The sequence below is a fragment of the Scyliorhinus canicula genome, chromosome 11 (genome assembly GCF_902713615.1).
Source record: "Scyliorhinus canicula chromosome 11, sScyCan1.1, whole genome shotgun sequence".
Classification (NCBI taxonomy): Eukaryota; Metazoa; Chordata; class Chondrichthyes; order Carcharhiniformes; family Scyliorhinidae; genus Scyliorhinus; species Scyliorhinus canicula.
In genome coordinates this window covers 93204267-93226210 of record NC_052156.1, presented here as the reverse complement: position 1 = coordinate 93226210, position 21944 = coordinate 93204267, and the positions used below count along the sequence as shown (strand labels likewise).

The 21944-nt window shown below is 45.7% G+C and overlaps 1 protein-coding gene across 1 annotated transcript in view; it reads right to left on the bottom strand.

Annotated features, from left to right (window-relative positions):
* The window catches only part of LOC119973771 (voltage-dependent calcium channel subunit alpha-2/delta-2-like), a 979537-nt gene that overhangs the window by 4497 nt on the left and 953096 nt on the right, over nucleotides 1–21944 (bottom strand). Inside the window, exon 35 of the mRNA XM_038812195.1 lies at nucleotides 10004–10086. Coding sequence (XP_038668123.1) covers nucleotides 10004–10086 — 83 coding nt within the window. The remainder of the gene's footprint in view (nucleotides 1–10003; nucleotides 10087–21944) is intronic.

Below are 21944 nucleotides of genomic sequence, written 5' to 3'. Positions count from 1 at the left end.
TAGACAGATTCTCAGGGGATCTGTGGGGTACAGATTAGACAGATTCCCAGGGGATCTGTGGGGTACGAATTAGATAGAATCCCGGGCGATCTGTGGGGTACAGATTAGACAGATTCCCAGGGGATCTGTGGGGTACAGATTAGACAGAATCCCGGGGGATCTGTGGGGTACGGATTAGACCGATTTGCCAGTGGATCTGTGGGGCACAGATTAGACAGATTCCCAAGGGATCTGTGGGGTATAGATTAGACAGAATCCCAGGAGAATTGAAGGGTATAGCTTGGACAGATTCCCAGAAGTATTGAAGGGGTGACCTGTCTAATCTGTACCCCATAGAGATTAGGCCGATTCCCAGGAGATCTGTCGGGTATAGGTTAAAAAGATTCCTCAGGGGATCTGTATGGTACAGATTAGCCAGATTTCCAGATCTGTACGGTATAGATTGCCCAGATTTCCAGGAGAACTGTAGGGTATAGATTAGACAAATTCCCCAGGAGAATTGTAGGGTATAGATTGGACAGAGTTCCAGGAAAATTGGAGGGTGTAGATTCGCCAGAATCCCGGGAGATCTGTAGAGTATAGATTAGACAAATTCCCATGAGATCTGAATGGTATAGATTAGACAGATTCCCAGGAGATCTGTAGGGTAGCGATTGGACAGATTCCCAGGAGATCTGTAGAGTATGAATTGGACAGTTTCCCAGGAGATCTGTAGGGTAGCGATTGGACAGATTCCCAGGAGATCTGTAGAGTATAGATTGGATAGATTCCCAGGAGATCTGTAGAGTATACATTGGATAGATTCCCAGGAGATCTGTAGAGTATAGATTGGATATATTCCCAGGAGATCTATAGGGTACAGATTGGATAGATTCCCAGGAGATCTATAGGATACAGATTGGACAGATTCCCAGGAGATCTGTAGGGTATAATTGGACAGATTCCCAGGAGATCTGTAGAGTATACATTGGATAGATTCCCAGGAGATCTGTAGAGTATAGATTGGATAGATTCCCAGGAGATCTGTAGAGTATAGATTGGATAGATTCCCAGGAGATCTGTAGAGTATACATTGGATAGATTCCCAGGAGATCTATAGGGTACAGATTGGACAGATTCCCAGGAGATCTGTAGGGTATAATTGGACAGATTCCCAGGAGATCTGTAGAGTATAGATTGGATAGATTCCCAGGAGATCTGTAGGGTAGCGATTGGACAGATTCCCAGGAGATCTGTAGAGTATAGATTGGATAGATTCCCAGGAGATCTGTAGAGTATACATTGGATAGATTCCCAGGAGATCTGTAGAGTATAGATTGGATATATTCCCAGGAGATCTATAGGGTACAGATTGGATAGATTCCCAGGAGATCTATAGGATACAGATTGGACAGATTCCCAGGAGATCTGTAGGGTATAATTGGACAGATTCCCAGGAGATCTGTAGAGTATACATTGGATAGATTCCCAGGAGATCTGTAGAGTATAGATTGGATAGATTCCCAGGAGATCTGTAGAGTATAGATTGGATAGATTCCCAGGAGATCTGTAGAGTATACATTGGATAGATTCCCAGGAGATCTATAGGGTACAGATTGGACAGATTCCCAGGAGATCTGTAGGGTATAATTGGACAGATTCCCAGGAGATCTGTAGAGTATAATTGGACAGATTCCCAGGAAATCTGTAGAGTATAGATTAGACAGATTCCTAGGAGATCTGTAGAGTATAGATTAGACAGATTCCCAGGAGATCTGTAGAGTATAGATTAGACAGATTCCCAGTAGATCTGTAAAGCATAGATTAGACAGATTCCTAGGAGGTCTGTAGGGTAGCGATTGGATAGATTCCCAGGAGATCTGTAGAGTATAGATTGGATATTTCCCAGGAGATCTGTAGGGTATAGATTGGACAGATTCCCAGGAGATCTGTAGGGTATAGATTGGATAGATTCCCAGGGGATTTGTGGGTTATAGATGAGACAGATTCCCAGGGGATCTGTGGGGTACGGATTAGACAAATTCCCAGGGGATTTGTGGGGTACGGATTTGACAGATTCCCTGGGGATTTGTGGGGTACGGATTAGACAGATTCCCAGGGGATCTGTGGGGTACGGATTAGACAGATTCCCAGGGGATTTGTGGAGTACGGATTAGACAGATTCCCAGGGGATCTGTGGGGTATGGATTAGACAGATTCCCAGGGGATCTGTGGGGTACGGATTAGACAGATTCCCAGGGGATCTGTGGGGTATAGATTAGACATATTCCCAGGAGATCTGTAGGGTATAGATTAGACAGATTCCCAGGAGATCTGTAGGGTATAGATGAGACAGATTCCCAGGGGATCTGTGGGGTACGGATTAGACAGATTCCCAGGGGATTTGTGGTGCACAGATTAGGTAAATTTCCCTAGGAGATGATGGGATACAGATGAGACAAAAATATAGTGGTGCAGCAAAATAACAGGTTCCTTGGATCAGGAGTGAAATTTAAATTCAATTTACACTTTAGGAAGAAGCACCTGACCTAGAGCCAATAGTAAAAATAAAAATCAAACTGAATATAAAAGTTGGAAAAGAGGATGAAATAAGGTAAAGAGATGTATGACAGTAGCAGCAAGGGAAACCTCAGTAAGGTCTGGAATGATAGCTTAATAACCGGAATTATCCACAGTGGGTTCACAGAATGGGAAACCCTGTTGACAACGGCGGGATCAGAGGTACCCTGCGCTGGCCAATGGTGGGCTGCCTCCGCTGTTGTGAAACATGCCGCCAGGGTGTATGGAAAATCATGCCCTTGCCTCAGTTTTCAACTGAGTGTGATGGGGATATGAAGGCGTATAAGGGGAGTGCGTGGAACAATTAATTTTGATAAAGGAGTGTTACTTGAAATTGGTGGGACTTCAAGTGCAACAACCTGAAGGCCGGTGTTCTGGAATGTCAATGGGAATGAGAAATCGGGTAAGGTACATCGGGTATGATAATGTAAGCTTGAGAAAATAGGCTTTGAGAACTGGTTTCCAGTGTAGACTGAAATGAGAGGAAGTAAAGTTATGGAATTTGTAATCTGAAAATGTGGAATATGGGCAAGCTGAAAAGAAATTCACCTGATGAGGTAAAAAAAAGGTGAGTGGACCTGAGCAGGAAATGCTGCAACAACACCAATCGTGGGAGGTAGGTTAATGAAAACGGGTGTAACAGCATTTACCCTTTCAACGTTAAATGTATAAAGTTACAAGGAATGTAAGGCATTAATTTTAGACATCGATATTAAGAGAGTTCCTATAAATGTCTGACTATGCATTAGTATTTAGATAGAGGATCTCTCGGGTTCGAGAATTGGGCCTAGATTCTCTCTTGCAATTCCATCCCGCGATCATTACTAGCAAGGGCGGAGAATTTGGCGCACCGATCGCTGGGGGCTGGATTCTCTACTCCTGCCACTTGTCAATAGGATTTCCCATTGAAGCTCGCCCACGCAGGCGATATACCTGTGGGCGGGCTGCACTGCCAGGGGGACCAGAGAATTCCAGCGCCATCAAATAGCCAGAGAATCCCACACTTGCTGTTTTAAAACAACATAGATGTTATTGATAAAGTGTGACAGGGAAAGTACAGCAGCAAAATTGCCACATAAAGTCAATGGTCCATAACTTCTGATATTCCGGGATGGTGGCAAATCCCGTTCCCCGGGCAACCTGGTGGGCTCGGTCCATATTTGAGCTAACGTAGCACAGTAGCATGGTGGTAGCACGGTAGCATAGTGGTTCACATTATGGCTTCACAGCGCCAGAGTCCCAGGTTCGATTCCTGGCTTGGATCACTGTCTGTGTGGAGTCTGCACGTTCTCCCCGTGTCTGCGTGGGTTTCCTCCGGGTGCGCCAGCTTCTTCCCACAAGTCCCGAAAGATGTGCTATTAGGTCATTTGGACATTCTGAATTCTCCCTCAGTGTTCCCGAACAGGCGCCGGATGTGGTGACTAGGGGATTTTCACAATAACTTCATTGCAGTATTAATGTAAGCCTACTTGTGACAATAAAGATTATTATTATATTGCCCCATTAGGCATATAGGACCTCCGTGATGGTCTGATGCACCTATGCACTGAGATCTGCGAGACCCCAGACAGGTCCCCACTTGGCACCTGGAAGGCCCTTGTGGCAAAAAGGTTCAGGGCGACCGTCACCTTGATCGCCGCTGGGAGCAGGTGTCCTCTCCCAAACTCCCGAAGTTCCAAGTGTGCCATGATGCCACAGATATGCCATAAGTCTCCCTGTTCAGCCAGAGTCTTCGACAACAAGCACTATCCAGCTGGTCCTTGAATGAGAGGCATTGCTGGTACATACGAGGCCTAATGTGGCGCCTCCTTCCCACCTCGGCCTGTTTGAAGGCCAACTTTCCACCCTCACCAGCTGGTTCCTGTACCACTGGCGCAGCCTTGGCTGCTGTGAGACCCTCCCCGAGCAGTTCCCGCTCGTACAGCCTCAGAGCATCTGCCAGCGATGCGGTGGCAAGGCAGATGGCAACCACTGGATACCAAAATCCTTTTTCTGCAGGGGGTAGCATGGTGTATAGTGTATACCTCGTGCCTAAGCAGGTTCAACGGGCTACATGGTGGCCCCGGGCTGCACTGCAGCCGCTGTCTCCGCATGTCGTCCTCCCCCCTCGCTCCTGTCAAATCCCTACATCCACCCCGGCAATTCCCCTTGGCATTCTGTCCTTCGCACTGCACTCTGGCCCCATCAGTGCACGGCATTGAGGGAGTCTCTGGCCCCGGCACCTATCCCTATCAGCAGGCATTCTGGTGGCTGGCACTACCCATGCTAGTGGTACATTCCGCGGCCCCCGTCCGGTGCCCTCCTGCAGGATCTACTGTGAGCGCCCACCTTGTGATGACCCTCCGGTAGGGTGGCGCCTGGTTGTGGGTGGGGGAATGGAGGGGTGGGGGCACCCATACGGCCGGTGTTGTTCTGCGCAACCATGGGCCACGGTGGGCTGTCAGTGGAGTCTGACAGTCTTGTAGGCCGTGGCAATGGCAGTCCGTGCCTGGACACCTGGGGCGGGATTCTCCCCTACCCGGCGGGGCGGGTCGTACAGGTGCCGAGGAGTGGCGTGAACCACTATGGCACGGGCCGCTCGGAATGTGTGGAATCCTCCACACCTTCAGGGGCTAGGACGGTGCCAGTGAGGTTGGCGCCGCGCCAGCCGGTGCCGAAGGGCTTGGCGCCGCCCCAATTGGCGGTGAAGGGCCTCCACCGGCCGGCGCGAGTTGGCGCATGCGTGGGGGTGCTAGCGTGCACTGGTGTCATCCCAGCGCACGCGCAGGGGTTTCATCTGCACGCTGGCCATGGCGGACCATTACACCAGCTGGCGCGGAGGGAAAGAATGCCCCCACGGCACAGGCCTGTCCACGGATTGGTGGGCCCCAATCACGGGCCAGGCTGCCGTGGCTCCCCCCCCCCCCCCCCCCCCCCCCCCGGGCCAGACCCTCCTGCAGCCCCCCCCCGAGGCCGCCCGCAGAGCCAGATCCCGCCGTTACGGACCTGGTGTACTTTACGCTGGCGGGACCCGCCGAAAATGGGTGGCCACTCAGCCCATCGCGGCCGGAGAATCGCCGGGGGGAGCCGCTACCAACGGCTCCCGACCGGCGCGATTCCCACCCCCGCCGAAAAACCTGCGCCGGAGAATCCGGAAGCCGGTGTCAGGGCGGGATTCACGCCGCCCTGTGGCGATTCTCTGACCCGGCGGGGGGTCGGAGAATCCCGCCGCTGGTCCCGTAGGGACACCCAACCCATGGCCCATCACCTGACCACCCCCGTTAACTCCCCCGGCCCTGGCAGATGACCCTCCCTAGTTAACCCTGTCAGCGGTAGAACTGGCAGCCCACACAGCACCTTGTCCTACCTCCTCCCCTCCCTCAGCTGCCACGGCACCTGATTCCCAATTTTAAATACAACAAGTGAATGTCACAGTCGGTAATTCCTCCTGGTGGAGGCGGAGCATCGCAGGAGGCCGGGAAAATACTGGGACAGGCCCATCAATGATCTGCCAACGGAGCTTTCTGTACAATTTGCATGCCCACACCGGCGTGTGGTGTACAACACATTCACTTGCTGTCGAGTCACCGGAGCATTGGGTGCCAGCCTTGTCTTTCGGCTTGTGTAATAACTTAATTTGAAGCCTACTTGTGACAATAAGCGATTCTCATTTCATTTCTCCCCCAATCGCATTTTAAGATTCTGGCGTCAGTGGATGGAGAATCCAGCCCAACAAGCTTTCTTCTATCAACTGTGCCGATAATCTGTTCTACCCTTTTAGTTAAAAATAGATTATTAACATATCAGATTTTCTTTTGTTGCCCTGAATTTGTAAATACGACTCTTTCTGCTTAAATTCAACACATACATAAACACACACATGAATTTAAAGCCACACTCAGTAATTTCACTAATGTTTTTTAGGGAAGGAAATCTGCTGAACTTTCCTGGTCTGGCCAACATGTAGCTCAGGATCCACAGCAGTGAGGTTGACTCTTAATTGCCCTCAAGGGAGGGGCAACGAATGCTGGTCTTGCCAGTGATGGCCATATCTCATTAAAAAATAAAAATAAACATATTAGGGTATTTTGTCTGTGACCATGCAAGGAGTCTGATGAAGAAGGCAGATGAGTTGAGGGCACAAATTAATGTGACCGAGACATGGTTGAGAGAGGGGCTGCTCAATATTCCAGGATACAGAATCTGCAAACGAGATAGGAAAGGAGGTAAAAGAGGAAGGGATGTCACAATTTTGATCAGGGATTCAAGTATAGGAGTAAGGAGGGATGATATCCCAGAAGGGTCTTCAACAGAAGCCATATGGGTAGAACCTAAAAACCAAAAAGAAGCAATGTTAATGCTGGGACTGTTCTATAGGGTCCCTAACAGTCCGAGAGAAATAGAAGAGCAGGTATGTAAGTAATAGGGTTGTGACAGTGGGGGATTTCAACTTCCCCAATATTAACTGAGGTAGCCATTGTGTAATAGGTTTAGAGAGAGCAGAATTCTTAAAATGCATCCAGGAGAACTTTTAAAGCCAGTACATAGAAGATCCTGTAAGAGGGAGGCAGTCCTGGATTTAATTTTAAGTCACAAAGCTGGGCAGAATTACTGGGGCAGCAATTTGAAGACAGTGATCATAATTTGGTTAGATTCAAGATTGTTATGGAAAAGGACAAGGATGGGCCTGAGATCAAGGTTCTAAACTGGGGAATAAGGTCAGATATGATTTGGCCAGAGTGGACGGGAGCAGACACTTTTAAGTATTTCTGTGACGGATCAGTGGGACGCATTCAAGAAGGAATGGGGCGAGTACAGCGCCAACATGTTCCAATCAAGAAAAAGAAGGGACCAACAGATCCAGTGAACCCTGGATATAGAGGGATTAAAAAAAAAAATCATTTACGGGATGTGGGCGTCGCTGGTTGGGCCAGAATTTATTGTCCAGCCCTAGTTGCCCTTCAGAAGGTGGTGGTGAGGTACGTTCTTGAAACGCTGCAATCCCTGAGGTATAGGTACACCCACTATGCTGTTAGGGAGGGAGTTTCAGGATTTTCAGGAGTTTCAGAGACAGTGAAGGAACGCTGATATATTTCCAAATCAGGGTGGTGAGTGACTTGGAGGAGAACCTCCAAGTGGTGAGGTTCCCAGATATCTGATGCTCTTATTCTTCTAGGTGGTAGTGGTCGTGGGTTTGGTAGGTGTTGTCCAAGGAATCTTGGTGAGTTACTGCAGTGCATCTTGTAGATGGTACACAAGGCTGCTGCTGTTCGCGGTGGTGGAGGGTTTGAATGTTTGTGGAGAGGGGAGCAATACACGGCTGCTTTGTTCTGGATGGTGTTGAGCTTCTTGAGTGTTGTTGGAGCTGCACTCATCCAGGTAAGTGGAGAGTATTCCATCACACTCCTGACTTGTGCCTTTTTGAGGTGGACAGGCTTTGGAGGGGTCATGAGGTGAGTTATTTGGCATAGGATTCCTAGCCTTTGACCTGCCCTGGTAGCCGCAGTATTAATATGGCTGTCTAATTCAGTTTCTGATCAATAGTAACCATTGGATAAGGAGAAAAGGGGAAGCTTATGGCATATATCAAGAGCTCAAAACAGCAGATGCCCTAGAGACATATAGAATGTGCAAAGGGGAAGTTAAAAAGGAAATTAGGAGAGGAAAAAGGGGGCATGAAAGATACTGATGGGTAAAATAAAGCAAAATTCGAAGTTGTTTTACAAGTACATTAAGGGTAAAAAGGTAACTAGGGAAAGAGTAGAACCCATTAAAGACCACAGTGGTAATTTGTGTGAGGAGCCGGAGGATATAGGTAGGGCTCTAAATGAATACTTTGTGTCGGTGTTTCCTCGTGAGAGAGACAATTTGGGTATAGAAATGAGGGAAAAGGACTCTGATAAAATAAATAAATCAACATAGACAGAGAGGAGGTCTGAGTGGTCTGGCAGGCTTAAAAGACTTGATATAGGCATGAATATAGAAAGGTTTATCAGCAAGTTTGTGGATGGCACTAAAATTGGTGGGGCGGTAAATAGTGGAGGATAGCCTTAGATTATAGGAGGATGTTGTTGGGCTGGCAAGATGGGTATATCAGTGGCAAATGGAATTCAATCCACCCAGGACAAACAAGGCAAACAAATACATCATTGATGCAACCAGCAATTCATTCAGAGACACAAGTTGAAGTAAACTGTGGCTTTAATCGGCTTACAGCTGAGCCTGCCTGCGACTATGTTGAACTGAGGGCGGACTCGCAGGACCGCAGCACTTATACTTCCTGCTGGGGGTGGAGCCAAGGGCGGAGCCCTGTACATGCTCCTCATCTCCCCCTGTGGGCAGAGCCGCGCAACGGCTCACAGATGGAGCCCACAGGGACACAGTAATGTACAGTGTGAATTTATAGTGGTTACACATTCACCACAATCATAAAAGGCGGGACCCTAGGAAGATCAGAGGGACCTTGGTGTGCATGTACACTGGTCCTTTAAGGTAGCAGAGCAGGTGGATGCAGTGGTTAAGAAGGCAGATGGTATACGTGCCTTTTTTAGGTGAGGCACAGAGTTTAAGAAATGAAAAATGAAATGAAAATCACTTATTGTCACGAGTAGGCTTCAATGAAGTTACTGTGAAAAGCCCCTAGTCGCCACATTCTGGCGCCTGTTCGGGGAGGCTGTTACGGGAATCGAACCGTGCTGCTGGCTTGTCTTGGTCTGCTTTCAAAGCCAGCGATTAGCCCTGTGAGCTAAACCAGGGAGATTATGCTGGAATTGTACAAAACATTGGTTCAGCCATACCTAGGGTATTGTGTACAGTTTTAAAAAACACAATAGAGAAGGGATGTGATAGCACTGAAAAGGATGTGGAAGATACTTACCAGGATGTTGCCTGGGCTGTGGATTTTTAGCTATGAAGAGAGATTGGATCGACTGGGATTGTTTTCCTAGGAGCAGAGGAGACTGAGGGGGAGACATGATTGAGATGTATAAAATTATGAGGGGCATAGATAGAGTAGACAGATAGAAACGTTACCCCTTGGTGGAGGGATCAATAACCAGGGGAATAGATTTAAGGCAAGGGGCAGGTGGTTTAGATGTGATGTGAGGAAAAACCTTTTCATCCAGAGGGTTGTGGGAGACTGGAACTCGCTGCCTGAAAGGATGGTGGAGGAAGAGACCCTCATAACATTTAAGAAGTTTTTAGATGTGCACTTACAATTCCAAGGCATGCAAGGCTATGGGCCAAGTGCTGGAAAATGGGATTAGAATGGTTAGTTAGTTGTTTTTGAATGGTGCAGATGCAATTGGCCAAAGGGCCTTTTCTGTGCTGTAAAGCTCTAAGACTATATGCCAAAACTAAACCACCACACAACTTAAATCAATAGGCATTATTTCAGGAGAAACAGCAATTGATAAAATCTTTTCCGCCTATTATTTCATGAATGGAGATTTCTGACAATACTTACTGCTGCATTGTAATCAAAACAGTCTTCAGGCCCTTTCCGATACCGAGGTTTCAGCACCTCTTCACATTGATCTGGTCCATCAGCTGAGTGCAAAAGTGTTAAGGAACTGGTGAAACCAGACATGGTACACAGCTTAGATAACAAAAACTGTACTCAGTCCCATGAAAAGCAAACTGCACCCTGTCCCACAGAAACAAAACTGCCGCCACTCCTATACTATCCAAACTGCACCCAGTCAAATATGCACTAGCTACCCTCAGCAGATCAGCAGATTTAAATTGTGCATGAGAGCCAGAAACAGCAGAGGAAGTGGCTGAAACCAGAGAAACAGAGGGAAAAACTCACAGAAATGTGAGGTCACACTTCGAGTGTGACGTGGGGCAGGAATGTTACTGATAAATATTACATTTATTGGTTTGTTTTTTAGTAGTTAGTGTTTGTGTTTTCATGTTAACTATACTATTAAATATTCTAAAATTAAAAGGAATCCACAAATAAATATCGACGAAGAGGGAATTGAATTTGAGAATCAGGAAGAGTGAAGCGGAAAACAGCTGATTTGTAAATGCTCAGATCAGGTATAAGGCTTCATTTTAGTATTGAAAGTTCAGATAGTAATCTAATAAGCACAGACCCAACATGGCACCTCAGTTCCATCAAGTGTGTAACCTGTGCCATGTGGCAACACCAAGATGCTTTTTGAGTCTTGGTGAACCACAGATGTATGAAGCTTCATCAGTTGGAGGAGTTTGAGCTCTGAGTTTTGGAGCTTGAGATGCAGCTGGTGTGCATTTGAGCAGCTGACAGCAATATGGATAGTATGTTTTGGGAAGCAGTCACCCCACAGCTTAAACCTGTGCAGGCAGACAGAGTATGAGTGACTGCCGGCAAAGAGGCAGGTGGCGCAGAAGTACCCTGAGTTCATTTTGCACTCTAACTGGTGTTCAGTTATGAATGCTGGTGGGGGGAATGGTTCCTCTGAGATTCCCACAGGTGGACAAGGGCAGGTTCAAGAAATAATACTGATATGGGATTCAATAGTTGGAGGAATAGACAGGTATTTCAGCAGCAACGGGCATAATTCTAGGATGGTATGTTGCCTCCCAGCTTCAAGAATGCCGTTGACTGGCTACAGGACACTTTGAGGGAGAAGAGTGAACGGTCATCAATCATGGCACATATTGGACCAATGACATAGGTAGATAAAGGAATAAGGTCCTGTAGATAGCTTTTAGGGAGCTAGAAAGAGGTTAATAATCAGGACCTCAAAAGGTAGTAATCTCTGAGTTACTCCAAGGGCCATGCACCAGTAAGTACAGACATAGGCGGTTGGAACAGATAACTGAGTGGCTGGAGAGATGGTGCAGGAGGGTGGGCTTTCGGCTTCTGAGACAATGGCACTGTTCTGATGGAGGTGGGACCTGGACAGGCTAGATTGGCTACACTTAATCAGGGTTGGGGGCCAATATCGTCATGGGAGGTTTGGTAGTGCTGTTGTGGAAGGTTTAAACTAGTTGGGCAGGGATTTGGGAACCTCAGCACAGGTTCAGAAAGGAAAAAAGAAGGTTGGAAATGGAAGTCAGAAAATTAGTGTGTAATTGTGGAAAACAGGAAAACAGTCTTCAAGCCCTTTCCGATACCGAGGGTTCAGCACCTCTTCACATTGATCTGGTCCATCAGGCTAGAAATTAAACAAAAAAGGAGTCTGAAAGTCCTCAGCAGTGTATTGATAATGGTTCAGACATTTGATAAAGGTGTTCAAAGTCGCGAAAGTCTAGACAGAGAATAATTATTACCATTGTCAGAGGGTTGATAATCAGGCTGATGGGTGAAGAACCATTGGTGATATGAGGAAGAATGTTTTTTTTTACACAGCGACTGGTTAGGATCAGGGTACAATACTCAAGAGGGTGCCGATTCAATCGTGGCCTTCAAAGAGAATTGGATAAACAATTGAAGAGGAACATTTTGAAATTTGCAGGGCTATGGGGAAATGCGGGGGAGCGGGGTAGCTGTTTTCACTTGCTGAGAGCTAGTATGGACATGAGGGTACAAATGGGGTTTTTATGTGTTGTAGCCATTCTGTGATTTCATTTTTAAGGAGTCTATTGGTTGAGGCAGACGAGCTGATGGCACAGGTAGGCACTTGGAAATATGATATGATTTCTGAAATGTGATTTAAAGAAGGGCAGGATTGACAACTTATCCCTGGTTATAGGGTTTTTAGACAGGAGAAAGAAACAATTACAGCTGTGAAGAGGGATAATATCCTACGAGGATCTGCAAATGAGGCCAGAGACATTAACCAAAGAATAAAAGTGGGGCAATTATATTATTGACCCCAGTCAGAGGGAGATAAATATGTTAAAATATTGGCAAATTGCTGAGAAGTGCTAAAAACAGCAGGACAGTGATAGTAGGGAATTTCAACTACACTTACAATAACTGGGATAAAATCATTGTGAAAGTATAGAGGCCATTATTAAAATGTGTTTGGGGAACTTCTTTAGCCAGTATGTAGCAGGCCAATTAAGAGGAGGGGCAGTTGTGGCCTTAGTTTTGAGAAAATTAACCTGAGCAGGTAGAAGAGCAGATTGGTAATAGTGATCATAATTCAGTTAGATTTAGAGCAGTTATGGAAACTTCTCATTTGGGGAATGGCCAGTGTTATTAAGCTAAAATATGATTCAGCAAAAGTGGGCTGGAAGCACTTATTGAAGGTAAATCAGTGTAATAATTGTGGAAGGCAGTTTAGGAAGAGATATTGAAAACTCAAAGCACATATGGTTCCGCAAAGAAACTCCCAAGTCTGGAGACCCCCTGGATGTCAAAAAGGATATAGGATAGCACAAGACAAAAAGGGGAATCTGATGTCAGATACTTCAACACTACAGAAAGTCTCAGGAACTACAGAAAGTGCAGTGGTAAAGAGTAGAATTGGGAAAACAAAGAGAAAGCATGAAAAATATTGACAAGTAAAATCAAGGAAAACCCAAATTTGTTTAATAAAAACAGAAAGAGCAAGTGGATGGCTAAAAGAAGAGCAGGACCCTTATCTGTGGAGGCAGAAGACCTGGGCATGGTTCTGAAAGAGTATTTTGTGTGTTTTCACAAAAGTGGGGGCTGATGAAGACATTGTAGTGAAGGAAGGTGTCATATTGCCTTGGATAAGCATGAACGGCTGGATTTTCATGTTAGTCTGGAAATCTCCTGTCTCAGCATGCCAATCTTGGGATAAAGTACTTTGAGTGGTGCAATTTCCATTCCGGGGTGGTGGACGTGTACTGGATTTGGGTCCACCAAACCTGCAAACGGTACAGAGGCAGCCGTAGGGACTGCCAAATGCTGAGGTGGGTCAGTTAAAAGGCTTGCCTCTATTCACTGAGACTTAACTCCAGATTTTTTATTCATTATTAGGTTCTCTACCCCTCACATCTTCTCACCCCATTGCATTCGATATGACCCATCCATGCCAAAGCATGCTCCCTATGGTCTTCATATCTTCCATCCACCCATTTCCCATGGCCATTCATACCCTTCATGTCAACCCATACAATCAGTCGGTAAACATTCATCCAGTAAACACTGTGTACAGAACCAATTAACCCTAATGGCACGTGTGGAAAAGCTTAAAAACACCATTTATTACTTTATTTGAAAAACTATTACCAGAACCCTTAAAAAATGTAAATCAACCAAACCTTTAAAATATGAATGGCAGAAAGTAAAAACATAGCGCATCTCTTTACCTTGTGCAAATAAACACTGAACCATTGACAAATAGTTCCAACAAAAAAAAGTTGTGAATCCAGCAATGTTTTCCCTGGTGTGCAGTTGTTCAGTTGTTTGAATAGGCTGATGAAAGTCCGGGCTCTCAGCCAAGCATACAAAATTGCAGGATGCTAGAAGATGATGACAGCACTGTGTACAGTTTAGGTTGTTACTTTACAGAAAGGATATGATCAAACTAGAGAGGGTACAGAAGATATATAAAAGGATGTTGCTTGCGCTGAAAAAATTAGCTGTGAAAAAAAAATATTTTTCTTTTTTCCTTAATAAATTTAAATTAAGGGGAATTTTAGTGTGGCCAATTCACCTACCCTGCACATCTTTTTGGGTTATGGGTGTGAGACCCACGCACACACGAGGAGAATATGCAAACTCCACATGGACAGGGACCCGAGGCCAGGATTGAACCAGAGTCCTCGGCAGGCAGCAGTGCTAACCACTGAGTCACCATGACGCCCATAGCGATGGTAAAAATTTGATAGGCTGGGGTTGTTTTCTTTGGAGCAGAGGAGCCTGAGGGGAGATTTAATGGAGGTGTATAACATTATGAGGTCCCTAGGTAAAGGAGATTGGAAGGGCCTAATTCTGTTTGCAGAGGGGTCAACAACCAGAGCATACATTTAAAGTAATTGGTAAAAGGAATAGAAATACATTGATGCATGATAAATTTCACCCAGAGGGTGGTGGGTGGGGGTGAGGAAGTCATTAGGTGAAAGGGTGGTAAAGGCAGCAGCCCTGGATACTTAGATATAAATTTATCGGCTGTAAATTTGGGAAATGATTTTATTGTCAGCTGCTTCATCAAGGACTTTCCTTCTATTATAAGGTCAGAAGAATGATGTTTGCTGATGATTGCACAATGTTCAGCATCATTCACGACTCCTCAGATACTGAAGCAGTCTGTGTCAACATGCAGCAAGACTTGGACCAACATTTATACTTGGGCTGATAAGTGGTAGATGAATGCCAAGTAATGAACATCTCCAATCAGAGGGAATTAACATTCAATGGCATTACCATCACTAAATCCCCCACTATCACCATCCTGGGGGTTACCATTGACCAGAATCGTAACAAGTCCAGCAATATAAATACTGTAGCTCTAGGATAAGGTCAGAGGCTGGGGATTCTGCAGCAAGTAACTCACCTCCTGACTCCCCAAAGCAAGTCCACCATCCACAAGGCACAAAGTGAGGCGTGTGATGGAATACTCTCCACTTGCCTGGATGAGTGCAGTTCCAACAACACAAAGAAACTTGACACTATCCAGTACAAATCCCACTTGATCTGCACCCCATCCATCACCTTCAACATTTGCTTCCTCCACCACTGATGAACAGTGGCAGCAGTGTGTACCAGTTACAAAATGCACTCTGGCAATTCATCAAGCTTCCTTCAACAGCACTTTCTAAACCTGCAACCGCAACAGTCACATGTATTATGGGCCAGGGTTTATAGAACTCCAAAGTGTATCATGGAGTTCACCTGACCCAGAACTGTTAATAGATTGTGGTATGGGGAGCACACGGCCCACTCCACAGGTGTGGTACAGCAGAAATGGAAAAGTATTTTTTAAAGTAAAACAATGTTTATTCCATGAACTCAAGTAAACCTTGTTAAAACATACAGTGATTCATTACCAGCAACCATTAATTCAAATACAACCCCCAAAGAATACAACACTAAGTAATTCTTAAACTGTGCTTTTAACATTCAGAAGACTTTAAAAAAAACCTTTCAGCAGAAGCACATCAGGTCACTACTAAGAGCAGTTATTAGTTTTAAATTAGATTACAGAGAGATACTCTAATACACCTTCTGGCTGTGGCTGCAGCTATCCAGCTCTGAAAACGAAACTAAAACACACCCTGCAGCAAACCGCCTAAAACGAAAATAAAAAGATGACAGACAGCCCAGCTCCACCCGCTCTCTGACATCACTGCAGTAATAAACTCCCATTCCTTAAAAGTACTCTCCAACACAAGAGCATTGGTCAGCACAGCTTTCAGGCCGTCAAATGCCTGTTGAAGTTCTGCTATCCACTGAAATTTTCGACGTTTCTTCATCAGGTCCTACAGTGGAGCAACCACGCTACAAAAATTGTTCACTAATGTTCGATCAAATCCACTCATGCCAAGAAATCGCATAATTTCCCGTCGTGTCGAGGGTATCGGAAACTCCTCAATAACTGTTGCTTCACATCCCATATGACATTCGACCCTGTCCAATTGTATGGCCAAGGAAAGTGACTTGGGCATTTCCAAATTCACTTTTGGCTAGGTTTATCACCAAACCTGCCTCGATCGAATAACTCCATCAAATGCTTTAAATGTTCTTTCCATGTCTGGCTGAAAATTACCAGATCGTCGATGTATTCTACACAATTGGGTAATCCTGAAACGACTTTGTTAGTTAACCGTTGAAATGTGGCTGGGGCGTTTTTCATGCTAAATGGCATAACTTTGAATTGGTATATACCATCTGGAGTCACAAAAACTGAAATCTCCTTCACTCTTTTGGATAAAGGTACCTTTAAGTAAATCCAGTTTGCAAATAAAAGCTGATTGTCCCACTTTCTCAATGCAATCCTGCAAACGCGGGATAGGATAAGAGGCCATTCTTGTAACTGCATTAACCTTTCTATAGTCCACACAAAACCGTTGGGTACCGTCTGGTTTTGGTACCATCACTATGGGTGAGCTCCATTGGCTGCAACCCACTTCAGTTATGCCATTTTTAAGCATACTTTCAATTTCTTTGTTAACCTGTGCCGATTTTTAAGGGTTAAGTCTATATGGATGTTGTTTGATTGGAACAGCATTTCCCACATCTACATCATGTATAGCCATTTTCGTACTTCCCAATTTATTTCTACAAACCTGCCCATGTGATATCAATAACTCTTTCAGGTCAGTTCGTTTTTCCTCTGGAAGGTAACTCAACAATTTATCCCAATTTTTAAGAACATCCTCATTTTCCAATTTAATTTGAGGTATGTCAAATTCACAGTCATCTGGATTTGGTTCATCACTTTGAGTTCAAAATCATTAAAACCTCCTCCTTTTTGCCTCCTTCCCTTTCAAAGTACCTTTTAAGGACATTCACATGACACACTCGGTGAGTTTTCCTTCTATCTGGCGTTTTTACCACATAATTCACTTTACTTAATTTCCTTTCAATCTGATCAGGTCCATAAAACCTTGCATTTAAAGGTTCACCTACCACTGGTAGCAACACTAAAACTTTATATCCACTGGCAAAACAACGAGCTTTGGACTTCTTGTCCCCGACCCGTTTCATCACATTCTGTGCAACTTTTAAATGCTATCTTGCCAATTCACCTGCTCTATTTAATAGTTCCCTAAAATTTGACACGTAATCCAAAAATATAATTTCCAATTTCTCACTCAACAATTTTTCCATAATCAATTTAAGTGATCCCCTTACCTCATGACCAAAAATTAGTTCAAAGGGACTAAATTTGGTTGACTCTTTAGGTGCATCCCTAATTGCAAACAGCCTGAATTGAATTCCTTTATCCCAATCCTCTGGATAATCTTGACAATAAGCCCTCAACATTGTCTTTAATGTCTGATGCCACCTTTCTAACACTCCCTGTGATTCTGGATAGTACACAGTTCATTTAAATTGTTGTATTCCTAAGCTATCCATAACTTCTTTGAATAACTTTGAGGTAAAATTTGATCCTTGAGCTGGTTGTATTTCTGTGGGTAGTCCATATCTAGTAAAGAATTTCAGTAACTCCTCCATAATCCATTTAGCTGCAATATTACGTACTGGGATGGCCTCTGGAAATCTAGTAGACACATCCATTATTGTCAAAAGATATTGATTCCCACTTTTTGTTTCAGGAAGCGGTCCTACGCAATCAATTAGGACCCTTGTAAAAGGTTCCTCAAATGCTGGAATAGGTATTAAGGACGCTGGTTTTATCACTACTTGAGGTTTCCCTATGACTTGACATCTTGACATGTGTGACATGATTGACAAAATTTAACTACATCTTTATGTAGTCCAGGCCAATAAAATGTTTTTGTATTTTAGCTTGAGTTTTCCTTATTCCCAAATGACCTCCCACTGATACCTCATGTGCAACTCGCAACACCTCCTTTCTATGCCGTACCGGCAAGACTACTTGATGAACTTCTGCCCGCTTTTCATCTGCCTGCATATGTAAAAGTCTATATTTTCTCATCAAGACTTTACTTTTACGGTAATAACACTCAGTTATACACGCAGATTCCTCTTCTGTGTTTGCTTTCTGATACATATGTTTTATTTCTACAGCTTTTTGTGTAACTCCGCCAATTTTCCTGAACTAAAAATATTCTCCTCATCCTCTACCTGTTCTTGTTCTTTTTCGACCGTCTGATCAAAAATCATTTCTGATAATTGCACTTCAACATCTTCACTCTTTGATTTCTCCTCTTGTCTTAACCTGTGACTTTGCGACCTTGTTACTACACAATCCGGAAAAATACCAGGATATTCATCCTTCAAAACTTCAGTTGTCTGATTCTCCACTGGCTTATTAACCACAGTAGGCATCACTCCCACCTGCGATCCAGCTATATCATTACCCAAGATAAACTATTCTTGGATGAGATAGTTTCTCTATTACTACAACTACCACTTCACCACTCTTCACTGGACTTTCCAACCTTACCTTATATAATGGAACACTACTCCTCTCACCCTGAATTCACATATTACCACCTTTTCTCACAACATTCTTCCCAAACTACATAACTCCTCATCTCTTTTCATTAAAGATCGACTAGCTCCCTTATCTCTTAAAAAAGTCCTATACAACTGTAACATGACCTGCCTACTCTTGTACTCAATACCCCGTCCGATGAAGGCAAGCATGCTGTATGCCTTCTTGACCACTCTATCCACCTGCGTTGCCACCTTCAGGGGACAATGGACCTGAACTCCCAGATCTCTCTGCACATCAATTTTCCCCAAGACCCTTCCATTGACCATATAGTCCGCTCTTGAATTTGATCTTCCAAAATGCATCACCTCGCATTTGCCTGGATTGAACTCCATCTGTCATTTCTCTGCCCAACTCTCCAATCTATCTATATTTTGCTGTATTCTCTGACAGTCCTCCTCGCTATCTGCAACTCCACCAATCTTAGTATCATCTGCAAACTTGCTAATCAGACCACCTATACCTTCCTCCAGGTCATTTATGTAGATCACAAACATCAGTAGTCCGAGCACAGATCCCTGTGGAACACCACTAGTCACCCTTCTCCATTTTGAGACACTTCCTTCCACCACTACTCTCTGTCTCCTGTTGCCCAGCCAGTTCTTGATCCATCTAGCTAGTACACCCTGAACCCCATACGACTTCACTTTTCCCATCAACCTGCCATGGGAAACCTTATCAAACGCCTTACTAAAGTCCATGTATACGACATTTACAGCCCTTCCCTCATCAATTAACTTTGTCACTTCCTCAAAGAATTCTATTAGGTTTGTAAGACATGACCCTCCCTGCACAAAACCATGCTGCCTATCACTGATAAGTCTATTTTCTTCCAGATGTGAATAGATCCTATCCCTCAGTATCTTCTCCAACAGTTTGCCGACCACTGCCGTCAAGCGCAAGGGTCTATAATTCCCTGGATTATCCCTGCTACCCTTCTTAAACAAAGGGACAACATTAGCAATTCTCCAGTCCTCCGGGACCTCACCAGTGCTCAAGGATGCTGCAAAGATATCTGTTAAGGCCCCAGCTATTTCGACCCTTGCTTCCCTCAGTAACCTGGGATAGATCCCATCCGGTCCTGGGGACTTGTTCACCTTAATGTCTTTTGGAATACCCAAAACTTCCCCCTTCCGTATGACAACTTGACCGAGAGTATTTAAACATCCATCCCTAGCCTCAACGTCCATCTTGTCCCTCTCCTGTGTGAATACCAATGCAAAGTACTCATTCAGAATCTCACCCATTTCCTTTGAGTCCACGCATAAATTTCCTCTTTTGTCTTTAAGTGGGCCAATCCTTTCTCTAGTTACCCTCTTGCTCCTTACATACGAATAAAATGCTTTATCCTTATTATCTCCCATCAGATCATCTTGACTTTTACCACTTGAGTATTTCTCATGTACCCAGTTTCTATCCCTCGCACACTGAAACCGATGTCGGAAACCAATCTTTGATCACCCTGGAACAGTCGCGACCCAAGCACCTCCGGAGCTCTATGGTGACCGACCGGGTAAACGGGCACGAGACGCCTTGCCTTTTCGACTCCGGGAACAGAGAGCTTCATTCACCCGGACATGGCAAGACGTTGCTCGCTCACAATTTTCCCGGCACACCAAACCATCTCCCTCGCCTCTGGGTCGCACTCGGTGTAAATCCAAGAGTGCACTACTGCAACCCGAGCAATGCAGGGCGCCGAGTACGTCAATTTTAAATTATATGTGCTCCCAGACCTCTGCGCTCCTCTCCTATTGGGACTATATTTCCAATGCAACCCTGCATTGCAACAATGCAAGCTGAACCCTGAAGTTTGGGGGGCCCCTACCTCCACTCACCATATGCAACCTCGCGACCCTAAAAGTCGACCCTCCCCCACTCTTCGCAAACCTCATCGCTGACTGCAAACCAGTCGCTACCAGAAGCAGGTGGTATAGCATACAGGACAGGACTTTTATCAGGTCCGAGGTCCAGCGACTCTTGCGGGAGGGAGTCATCGAGACCAGCAATAGCCCCTGGAGAGCTCAGGTGGTGGTCGTTAAGACCGGGGAAAAGAACCAGATGGTTGTAGATTACAGCCAAACCATAAACCGGTACACGCACCTCGATGTGTACCCCATTCCCCGGATTGCAGACATGGTAACACAGGTCGCACACTACCGGGTGTTCTCCACGGTGGATCTGAAGTCTGCATACCACCAGCTCCCAATCCGCCCGGAGGACCGCCACTACACGGCTTTTCAGGCAGATGGCCGCCTTTTCCACTTCCTCCGGGTCTCCTTTGGTGTCACGAACGGGGTTTCGGTGTTCCAAAGAACAATGGACCGAATGGTGGACCAGTACGGGCTGCGGGTCACATTTCCATACTTGGACAATGTCACTATCTGCGGCCATGATCAGCAGGACCACGACACCAACCTCCACAGATTTCTCCAAACTGCCCAAACCCTAAACCTCACGTACAAGGAGAAATGCGTTTTCCGCACAACGAGACTAGCAATCCTCGGCTATGTCGTGGAAAACGGGGTTCTCGGACCCGACCCTGACGTTATGCAACTTCCCCCCCCCCCACTGCCCCAAGGCCCTGAAGAGGTGCCTCAGGTTCTTTTCAAATAATGCCCAGTGGGTCCCCAACTATGCGGACAAAGGCCGCCCACTAATCAAGGCCACCATCTTCCCACTGGCAACTGAGGCCCGCCAGGCATTCAGCTGCATCAAGGCGGACATCGCCAAAGCCGCAATGCGTGCGGTGGATGAGTCCGTCCCCTTCCAGGTGGAGAGCGACGCATCAGAGGTTGTTCTCGCCGCTACCCTCAATCAAGCAGGCAGACCGGTAGCGTTTTTTTCCCGCACCCTGAACACCTCCGAAATTCGGCACTCCTCAGTCGAGAAGGAGGCCCAAGCCATCGTGGAAGACGTGCGGCACTGGAGGCACTACCTCGCTGGTAGGAGGTTTACCCTCATCACCGACCAACGATCGGTAGCCTTCATGTTCGACAATACGCAGCGGGGCAAAATCAAGAACGATAAGATCTTGAAGTGGAGGATCGAACTCTCCACCTATAATTACAATATAGTATATCGTCCTGGGAAGCTCAACGAACCCCCAGATGCCCTGTCCCGCGGCACATGCGCCAGTGCGTAAGACGATCGACTACGGGCTATCCACGATAACCTCTACCACCCAGGAGTCACCCGGTTTATCCACTATATCAAGGCCCGCAACCTGCCCTATTCCACCGAGGAGATCAGAACCATGACCAGGGACTGCCAGATCTGTGCGGAGTGTAAACCGCACTTCTATTGACCAGATAAGGCCCACCTTGTAAAGGCATCCCGGCGCTTTGAGCGCCTCAGTATCGATTTCAAAGGGCCCCTCCCCTCCAATAACCGCAATACATATTTCCTCAATATTAT